At 28.7% G+C, this 11,845-nt stretch overlaps 1 protein-coding gene across 1 annotated transcript; it reads left to right on the top strand.

Annotated features, from left to right (window-relative positions):
- Positions 1 to 4,852: 4,852 nt before the first annotated feature.
- Positions 4,853 to 6,183, top strand: LOC137819141 (S-adenosyl-L-methionine-dependent methyltransferases superfamily protein). The gene has a single exon (XM_068622905.2). It carries the CDS (start codon positions 5,117 to 5,119, stop codon positions 6,062 to 6,064), a length of 948 nt encoding a protein of 315 aa, XP_068479006.1. The 5' UTR covers positions 4,853 to 5,116; the 3' UTR covers positions 6,065 to 6,183.
- Positions 6,184 to 11,845: the final 5,662 nt, after the last annotated feature.

Here is an 11,845-nt window from a genome sequence, read left to right as displayed (position 1 = left end):
ATTTCATTATATAATTGTTATATTTAAAGTCTATTTTTTAATATGATATAAAAATGTTTAAAAAATATTTTAATAAAAATTTATTGAATTTATTAGGGTACCAATTACCATATTACTATCAAACTGTCCTTAAATATAAATAGGTACAAAAGATTGAATTGGAAATGTCAAATTGAAGACTCAAATCTTAATCTTAATTGTTGAGGTTTATAGAAATTTATTTCCTTCAAAAGAGTTTAAATGGTTTTCTAACCATAAAATAACTTTTCTAAAAACGCAAATAATTGGATTTGTGTAATTTATTTTAGTTGACCTTTTGTTTTTGGGATACTCGTATAGATGTGAATACGAGGTGGTGATTAAGTGTTTTTTTTTTTCCCATTTCCTTTTTTTAATTTGCACGTCCATGGCACTTCGATTCTTGGAGTGTTACTTGTGGATTTGTGGATTGGAAGATAAGTTGTTATATTGGTGGAGAATAAGAGATAGTACAAATTTCCAAATCCTTATTTTGTACTCTATTTTTTATTGCCATTTGACTTATTTAATTATATTCTTTTCTTTCACTTTCATTAGGTATTGATGGGAATATTATTTGTATTTTAAGATTTTGCTTCCTTCATCAATGCCATTAATTTATTCTATCGATAAATGAATAGAGTAAGCAAACAAAAAGTATATACTTCAGCAAAATTATTGTATAAATTAACTTTGGACTTCATTATTTTTTTATTTAAGGGGCTAAGATTTAAAAATAAAAATGAGCTCACTTGTTTGTGTAAGAAATATATGCAAGTAACTTTGACTTCGATGTCTTAACTATAAAAAATATAGATATTTTTTTTTAATTATATTAATTGCTAATTATTTTTATACTCTTAATTTATTATGAAATTTATTCAGGAGACACAAATTACTCATCATATAAGTTGGTGTGATTTCTTTAAATTAAATTTTAGTGAAAATTTTGAATTTCAAATACTTTTGACAGTTTAATACTTACCGTGAAGGAAATTATTTAAATTATGAATAGGATTATTTAAATTCAACTATTTTTCGTATGTAGGGTTGGAGTTGCGAATAAAGTTTGAGATAAACATAACTGTATGGATATAAATGAGTTAAGATTTAGGTCTGATTTGTCAATTAGTGATTCAAATTCATTTATAAATTAAAAAAATAAACTTCTGACTCTTTTTATTTATTTAAATGAATTGAGTCCAAGCTTTACATTAATGAATCATGAGTTACTCAGTTATTAAGATATTAGTACACATATTTCATATTTTAAGTTTTATTAACTACTATTGACTTACCTTTATGTAAAATATTAGTTTCCTTTTTTAATATATGAATTATTTTTCTGAGAACAAGTTGATGCATATTTTTTTTATAAGTAGATTAGTATTAAAATAATGTTTAGATGTTATATTAGTAAAGTTGAAAAATAATTTAAGAAAAAAATCATAAAAAATTAATTAAACTCTAAATGAGCTAAACCAAACAAGATAAAAATTTAATATTTTTGAATGACTCAAACTCGACATTTTAATTAAGCTCAATTAAATAAGTAGTTCAGAATTTCAATATCTATTTATTAATTTTAGAAATTTTACTCTATTTAAATTTATTTATTTTTATATATTTTTTTTTAAAGTTTATGAAGCTACTTATCTTCCTGATCTCAAAAAAAATTCACCAATAAGAAAGGGACACCATCATTGACTTTGGGATAACATCTTTGACCTTTTTCCAATTAAAATTTGATTTTGAGTAAAACTTATTCTTTACTTCAATTTTGTTGTACCTTTTCTTTCTAATTCTATCTATGTATATTATATATAGGGTTTCACATATTCGATTAGTTGGGAAAGTTGTGGTATGAGTTGGCCTAGTTTGCTATTAGTGTTTTGGTTGTTTAGGTGAAATTTTCCTTAGATTTTGGAGACTCTAAATTCAACATTCTTTGTCTAGTAAAATTGAAATGTCTTTTGGGCTTCTTGAGACACACAAGTTATATTGTTTCTTTAGTTGATTTTAGATTCTTGAACCATGAAAGTATTTGTTATAGTGGTGTGAATTGTTAAGTCTTATTGGGTGCACTATAATCCTGTTTGAATTTAAGTAATACATTAACTTTTGATGAAAAAATGGTTTAATTAGGGGTTGTAAACATTTTAGGAGGAATAAAATGAATTGGTTTGAATTTTTTATTTTATTATATAATATGTTGATTTTTGTTGTTTTAACATTTATCGCTTGAGTATTGGAATGTTTTTAAAATGATGTAGGTTCAAATGGTAACATTTGTTACAAGTACATATATAATATTATTGTTAAAGTGTATCGTTGTTCAAACAATAAATTTTTTTTGTTCAAGTCATGTCTTAAAAATTGAATAAGAGAGATGTTACATCAATTCTATTTTCTTATGAACTTTAATCGCTCAAGCAACGTGATATTGCAATAATAACACTTAGGCAATGTGTTGTAGTGGATTCTAAAACTTAGTAATTTATTGTACTAAATTAAGTTACTCAAACATTGGTATAACACTTAAGTGATAGAGAGTTAGTGTTGATTATCTCTCAAGATATTCAACAGTTTGTCACTAAAGGAAGAAAGCGATTGTGAATTCTCTCTCCTTCCTTGAAATGTCAGTGAAGCAAGAAGAGACAATATCAATTTCCTCTCTCTCCTTGAAATATCACTCAAGTATTGAGATGATGTTTAGATAATAAGTTGTATCGCTCAAACAAGAACTTCTTTGCTAAGTTATGTATATTGTTACTTAAGAAAACACTTATAGCTCTAACAACATTCATATATTGATTTTAGAATTTAGTTTGTTTAAAACTAAATTAATTGTTGTTTTAGTTGAATATTGATTGTTTTTGTTGCTCAAATACATGATGTACCTTGATTGAGAATGTGGTTTGATATCACAAAGTGTGACCGGTGAATATAGTATTTGATAAAGAGATTTTGATTTTATAGAATTTTGTAGAAGGTTGGGACGAGGTGTTTGTTTGTTTCTGAGCTTGTTTATTGGTCTGTATTTTTTGTTCTAATTTTTGTCATAATAGGAACTTAGTGACAAGTATATGGGAAGATGTTGTCCGGTTTTGTGCACTCTTATACAAGAGTTGCATCACTTCTTAACGTGATTTCTAATTATTTATTTTTTATTGTTAAAAAAAATAGTATTTCATTAATGATATGTTTAGATGAAACTTGTTGTAATGTTTGCAAGTAAAATAACACATAGTAATTTTAATATTATGAATATATATATTTATAGGTAGAAATCAGAAATGTATTATTAAAGTATTGACGTGTAATGTAAGTATTAAGTTAAGAGATTTGATGAGATAGAAAAATATATAATATTATAAAAATTCTAGGTATTTTTAAAATTAAGTTAAGAGTGAAAAGTGATCGTTATAATTATTCAACATTATATGAGATTTATATTATTAAAGAATAAATTATCAAATTAAGTAATTATTATAACAAGTATTAATCATCAAATTTAAAATTAGTAACAGTATTTTAGAAACATTTAATTATTATAAATTTATTTTTAGTAAAATGTATAATTATAAATATATTAACTTTAAATATTATATGTGAAATTGAATAGTTATGATTCTACACTAATCCTATTTGACATAGGAAATGACAAATATATGTCAAATATACAGAAATAGATATTAGAGGGAGCATATAAAAAAGTGATAAATATATTTTATATATTTTTAATTTTTTTATATCTATTTTATATCACTTAAAAGAAAATTAATTTTATTTTTAAATTATAAGAAAATATTAAATAAAAATTAATTTTAAAAACTAAAAATAATTAATAATTATATCAACAAAATTATATATTATTTTAAAAAAATATTAATATTTAAAGTCGCTTTTATTATTAATAAATAGTTTTAAAATTAATATTTAATTAATTATCAAATTTAGTTAATACTTAAAACTTTCATAACTATTTATATACCATTTAAAAATTATTTATTAATAATAAAAATTATAGTAAATATAAATAATTTTATAATATATAAAATAATATTTAATTTAATTATTAATTATTAATTATATTTTATTTTTAAAATTAATTTTTATTTAATAATTTTATTGTAATTACAAATTCAATAATATAACTCATAATTAATTAAATTGATATTTTTTTAATAATATCTACATTCAATTTACTGGATTTACCTGATTCCACCTATCCTATTTTGCAACAAAATTATACAACCTAAACCAAAATAAAATATTTTTTGATTGATTTAAATAACTAGTTAATATATATATATATATTCAATACCAACTTTTTTATTGAATATTATTTTTTTATCGATCTATTTTTAAAGAACATTTAAAAAAAATTAAAACAGCATAAATACCATCCATATAATAATAATGTTCATTAACATTATAGAAACGGTGTTTACAATCAATAAAAATATTAGTGATATTTCCTTATATATATTATATTACAAATATACATAAAAAAGTATAATCTTGAAATAAAATTCTACTATCAGAAACAATATACCCATAATGGATTGATTTTTGCTACAAATACCTTAAAAATATACTAAAAAGAGATCTGTCGTATCAAAACAGATAAAATCTCATATTATTCTTTCATTAGTTAAGGGATATGAATGACGTTGACACTGATATTTATATGTAAATTTGACTAAACAAAATCCAGAAAAAGAAAAGAAGTGATAATTGATGAATGGCTGATGCATAATAATTAAAACGTAATGCCCCAGTCATTAATTTTTGACATTAACATCTGCATAACAGAATATTCTGTCATGAATATGAATGGTGAAACAACGCAAATAGACGACGTAGTAGCAGCAATGACATGGCAGATTAAATTACTTTAAATTATGCAGATTGAAATTCCACAAATCTCGTAAAACTGCAAGAACTATCTTCTTCTCCTTTATTTCTGATCAGTAGTTGTCGCCACTCATGTCAAAACCAAAACACATATAAACGAAATCCAAGAATTCTTAGACCAAACAACCAACGGTTTCACAAAAAAAACCTAAAATTCTCTCAACTAATCTCTACAGACATGAAAACTGAGAATCACCATGCCAGCAGAAGACTTTCACCTTCGTTACAACCTAAGATGCTCAAAACGGCAAAACCCGCCGCCTACTTTATCCTCCTTCTGCTAACCTACTTCTTAGGTTACTTTTCCTATCACCCTTCTTCCTCTTCAGTACCACTCTCACCTTCATCACCACCACCACCGCAATTACCAGAACCTGTTACTGGTTTCCCTATTAACACCACCGAGCTGAACCCTTTCCGAATCACAACTCGCTGCGCCGATCCAATTCTGCCTGAGACCATCCGCCGGACTCTCGTTGACCGCCTCTTCAACGGCACCTCGCCGTTTGAGAACTTCCCGCCGCCGCACGCGGCGGAGAAACTGCGGAGGACGAAGAGGGTGAAAGGCTGGGGCTCCACCGGTGCCGTGTTCGAAAACCTTATCCGCCGCGTGCGGCCGCGGACCGTCGTTGAAGTGGGCACGTTCCTGGGTGCGTCGGCGATTCACATGGCCGAGTTGACTCGCCAACTCGGTCTCCAAACTCAGATCTTCTGCGTGGACGACTTTCGCGGCTGGGCTGGGTTCAAAGAGCGCTTCACGAACATTCCGATGGAAAACGGTGACGTTTGGCTCTTTTACCAGTTCCTTCAGAACGTGGTCACTTTTAACCAAACCGGGTCAGTTTTACCTGTTCCGTTTTCAAGCGGGTCGACCCTGATGTTGTTTTGCGAGTGGGGTGTGTACGCGGATTTAGTTGAAATCGATGCGGGTCACGATTTTTTATCCGCTTGGGCTGATATTAACCGGGGATTTCGGATCCTCCGACCCGGTGGAGTTATTTTCGGACACGATTATTTCACTGCTGCAGATAATAGAGGAGTTCGTAGAGCCGTTGATCTGTTTGCCAAAGTTCAGAATCTGAAGGTATATGTTGACGGTCAACATTGGGTCATTTATTCTTCATAATGTTTAAAATTTTCAATGTGGAGTAAATAGTTATAACTTATATCCAAGTGAGGTAAAAAAATAACTGTTGATTCGATTATTGGGGTATATAAATTATAGTGAAGGTTCAATTTTATTCAGTATCATTTTTTTTTTCTTCACACGCTTTTGAATTTGTTGATCATAATACGTGAGATGCTCTTCATGGATAGTTAAGAATTGAGATTAAGGTCGTTGACTTTATTATAATTTTCATATCGATTTATAATTCAATAATAAAATAATAATAAAAAATTGCTGGGTGAAAACATCAAGTATTTTCTTCCAATAATGGAAATACACTTATAGTAAGATTTTATTTATTACAATTCAAAAAAATTCTCTTTCTCTCACAGGCCATCGAAAATACCGATGTTTGTAAGTATTTGTTTCAAGTTCAACAATGTATTTAACAAGATATGTCACTATAACTAGACTACTCATATGACATTAGCCCGTTTGTGTTTATTATTACATATAATATAAATATAAGTGCTTATTTAGTAAAACAAGTATATTATTGTTTTTTAAAATTTTATTTAATACATTTTATTTTAAAATAAACCGTTTCAACTTATTTTATAAACATATATTATTTGCTTATTAAATAAGAGATTTTTTTTTTGAGGTTGTTAATTTAAAAAATATTTATTTTAAATTTAAAGATATTGTCTCATTATTATTTGAAGAGTTTTTTTTTGTCTTTGTAAGTATGGCTCTATTTGGTATATTGGTTTAAATTGATAGAAATTTCAATCTATCAACATACACTTAATAGCTAATCAATAATCAATATTTAAGATTATTACCTACTTATTTCGTTTAACGTTAGTCACATGTAAAATGATTTCAAAATCATGATTAAGAATGTTTAGGTCTCTTTGGACCTAGGTTAAACGATTCATTTATATGCCTTAAGATAAAAGGTAATGACTCTTTGATAACTAAAATAATATTACTTTTCTAAATTGACTTGAACATCGAAGTATACTTGTAGAATTTAAATAGGTCTATTCGACCTTGTAAGAATATTTTGGCATTCACTATGGAATCGAAAAAGTCAAACGGTAACCACACGCAATATGACCAGCCATGATAAACACGCACATGAATATCATAATCACTCCACCCAATTGGAGTTTATGATAGAACTCGGGAGGGAGCTGTGCCCAAAGAATGCTTGAATGAGGCAGAAGATGAAGGATGACAAGACATCCACTATATAAGTTGAGTAGGAACATCGAGACCCACCAAATCCAACTTGCACACAATATCAAAGATACAAGAAGCTGATAGCTCCCAGAAGATATACTCCAAACTGCTTCCTTGCACCTTCATCGTTGACACCTCGTCCCGCCAACATCCCTTTGCAAAAGGCATAATGGAGACCTTGCTCCCAAATAACTGGAAGAGTCTCACGCTAGACAAGTATCATGGCACGAATAACCAATTAACATGTTGATGTATATGTCATACAAGTCAAATTGTATACTTCAGAAGATGCAATACTTTGTTGAGTATTTCCGACTTTCTTTAAAGGAGTTATCTTAAGTTGGTTCACTCGCCTACCCCCACACTCCATTGATTCCTTTGATAAGCTAGTCACCAAGTTTGAAACATATTTTTTCACAAGCCGACCACACCATCTGATCTCGATTATGCTAGTCAATATTAAGCAGGAACGAACAAAATCGTTGTGTACCTTCATGGAGCAATTCAGGCAGGTCGCTCTTCACATCCAAAACCTTAGTCTTGAGGTAAATGCATCACATGGTCACTAATCTCCGACTAGCACCATTCTCAAATATCCTATGCAAAAAATCAACGATGAATTTGGATGAACTTCGTCAGAAAGCCACAAAGTTCATGCAACTAGAGGAACGAAAAGAGTTCTGCAACAAGGTGAGAACCTCATAAGTGTCAGATTTCAGTAATATTTCATATTAAAATACAGACACTTATGGATATTAATTGATAAAATAAACATAAAATATCCCTTAATTTATAAATTTATATCTTTTTACATATTTTGTATTTTAATTTGAATAAGAACGATTTATTCCCAAATTTGTATTAATTTCAGGATTCTATGAAAGAATAAAGATGATTGGGCAAAATGAGAATATACAAAGCTAAAAAGGGAAAGCTGGAATGCCCCAACACTCATCAAAGCTCGCCCAAACTCGCCTAAGCAAGACGCCCCAAAGGATCTTGCCCATACGAGATTACTCTAGTGACGTTGGGCCTTTTTTGTGCAACTTGCCCAAGCGAGCTCAATAATGACCAAGCGAGAAGTCACTTAGCCCAAGTCCAATTAGGTTAAATATGAGGCTTGAGGCACAACCCTAGACAAGCAGTGATTGGGAGGAAAACACCATTGAGTGAATTGTAATCCAATTAGGAGAATAGAAGGTGGTGTTAGAAAGCCTAGAGAAGAAACATCTTGGATCTTTTTTTCTTGCTGTCCATGTTTGTAACAACCAACATGTGTGGTTAATTCAACCCTTTGGGATTGAGAGTAATCTATTCAAACTCATATGTATTTAGGTGATATCTAAACATAATATTCTGTTATTGATTGATTGATGATTGGTACTATCATTTTGTTAGTAATGCTTGTTCGCCATGATGTTGAAATTTAGATTTGATTGGAAAGTACTTATAAGTTTATAACCTAAATGATAATGCTTAACATATTTGAATGCTAGGAATAGATTTAAAATGTTAATTTCTATCGATGTCTGATCTTACTCATAAGAATTTTTTTATAAATATGCGATAAATCAATATTTAGGAGACATCTTAATAATTTTATATGTGAAGAATCGATATAAGTGATTTTTATACGAGCACCAACATCAATCAAATGACACAATATTGTCATGCTAATCAAAATACAAAAGTGTTAGAAAGATAAACCTCAATCCCTATTTTTCCAATTGAAGCAACAAACTCTTTGATTTGTTTTCTTATTAATCATTGCACCCATAACAAATTCCAACAAACTTTATTATTCGATTTTCTATTTAGTGAATGTTTTACTTGATTATTCAACTGTTCCTTGTGAATTCGATATCCGTCCTTAGAGACAAATTATTACTTTTGACAATACAATGCATTTGCCGTAAAAAAGTCATCAAAATCTTAGATGAACGGGCCAATAGCTGGATAGAAAATAAAGAGAAGTGCAAATTGCCTTTACCCTATCGTTTCTCCAAGTACACACCCCTAAAAACCTTCCAAGGATGCCATTACCACGTACAACCAGCAAATTGTTGGCTTTTCGTGAATGTGTGGACACACGAGGTTACATGAATTAGTATACCAAATTCAGAAAGGGTAACTGAAGTAATAGAACAATTAAGGTAGATGCATTATATTTATGTCAATACCTCGTACAACGTCCTTCTCTATGAACAAACTTAAAGCTATTGAGTCAGTACCCTACTTCGAGATTAAGTAACACGACGGGTACACGTCAATAAAAAAAATAGCCTATGAGTGCTAAGCCTAATGATGATAACGAAATTTCTCAACCGAGTGAATTGGATCCTCGATGCAAGGATGATGCCGAGATGGAAATGAAAAAAGGAACGAATATTCAACGTACGTATACATTCCATAATTTATACATATTCATAACGTGTACGTATAAATATCACCGTAATTTATATATCATTATTTTATTTAACGTAAACATCGTATCATCGTAATTTATTTAAGACATATGTAATTAATACATCGCAGTATTTTAATATATATGGTATAAATTTAATAAAAATATAAAAGTGTTTTATTTCATATTATTTTAATGTTTATATAACAATATCAAATAAAATATTTTTTTTTCTATTTTAAAAGAACTTACATTCACTTATATAGCTTTATTAGTTTATAAGATAAATAAGTATGAGCATCTTTAATAATAACAATAGTATCCTCATCATTTTTTCAAAACCAGTGGATTTCAATAAATTTTGAAATAAAAATAAGAAAAATAAAATAAAATAACAATATTTGATAAAAACAAAAAATATAATTAAATATAAAATTAATAAAATTTATTCTCTTTCTTAATTCAATTTTTCTCTATCACAACTTTTAAAATATTTTATATAGTTGAAACTTGAAAATTATTTAAAAGTCATATGTAAGAAGCACATGTTTCGAAAAGATTGAGTCCATTCTGCCCAGGAGTTTTGCTTATAGTCTCTATTTATTTTATACACGCACCAACTCTTAATTTCTTATATATATATATAAAAAAAAAATATTTTAAACAAAATAATTCTTTAAAAAAACTATATCAGTACTAAATCTTTAATAAGAATGCTTAATTATTTTGAAAATTAAAATTATTACTAACTAATACTTTAACTTTTCATATCCCCTCTTTAATATCCCACTCCCAGCACTTCACTATTTGCAACATGTTTGAAAAACTTGGGCCCATTTTGCTGTCCATGAGTTTTGCTGTAGACAGTCCCTATTTATTTTATACACCTACCAGCTTTTAATTTTTTTTTAAATATTACACACACACACACACACATATATATAATAAATATTTAAAAAATAATAGTTTCTTAAAAGGAGTATTATTGCTAAATTTTTAACGAGAATGCTTAATTATTTTGAAAATTCTAAAATTATTACTAATTAATAATTTAACTTTTCAGATCCCCCTCTCTTTGATATTCCCACTCCCATTGCAACATGTTTTCAAAAACTTGGGCCAATTCTGCTGCCCATGGGTTTTGCTCCATGAAGTCCCTATTTATTTTATACACCTACCAGCTTTTAAAATTAAATATTTAAAAAAAAAAAATTTAAAAAAAAACTATACCAATACTAAATTTTTAATGAGAGTGCTTGATTATTTTGAAAATTCTAACATTATTACTAATTAATGCTTAATTATTTTATACAACCACAAGCTTGGGCCCATTCTGCGTCATGTTTTGACAAGTTTTGTCAAGCTAAAAACAATCAACTGGGTCATGATATTTCCTATCTGCACCACCCTAGATATACTACAAAATCTGTATTGATAAGCAAAACAACTGAATGTATTTTATTTACTTATGGATTGGTAGTATTTTTTTTAGTAATATTTAACTTTACTATGTATTCGTTCTCTTCTTGGAAATCAATGGTGAAAACATTTTTATAGTTACATGATTACATGATGGACGGTTAGAAAATAAGAAGAATATGTAATTGTATTTGTCCTGCTTCATTTTCTCATCTTCGTAACTCCAGATAGCGAGTGTGTAGAGATCACGAAAGCTTCCAAGATATGACATGCAATTTCCATTCAAACTTGTTCACCCAGATTCCACCCACAGCAGATACAAACTTAGTCATGCCTTACATTGCTCCTACTTCATTCACATTAATGTAGGGGTGCAGGAAGAAACACCCTCTACATTGGGCACGTAACTTCTTCTTACTAAAATACTTTTTGGAATATTCTTCCTGCACCTCCATACCTTCCCCCTATCTTCATATTCTTTTTCTATTTCAACTATACTCTTCTAAGTATGGTGGAGAATGTATCTTTTTCTTCAATTTCAAGTGATGGTGGTTGTTTGTGGTGGCTGAAGCTGAACGCTGGTGGTTGATATAAGTTTTGTAGTGTTTTTATTGGTGGTGGTTGTGTTTTTGTACGTTTTTTTTTTGTCTTCATTTTTTTGGAAGACACAAAATCCAGAAAAAAAAATCAGCGAGGTGCAAAAAAGAGTACAAAACTAAAAAAAGATC

Source organism: Phaseolus vulgaris, chromosome 10 (genome assembly GCF_051622355.1).
Source record: "Phaseolus vulgaris cultivar YP4 chromosome 10, ASM5162235v1, whole genome shotgun sequence".
Taxonomy (NCBI): Eukaryota; Viridiplantae; Streptophyta; class Magnoliopsida; order Fabales; family Fabaceae; genus Phaseolus; species Phaseolus vulgaris.
This window is presented reverse-complemented; position numbering and strand designations above follow the sequence as displayed.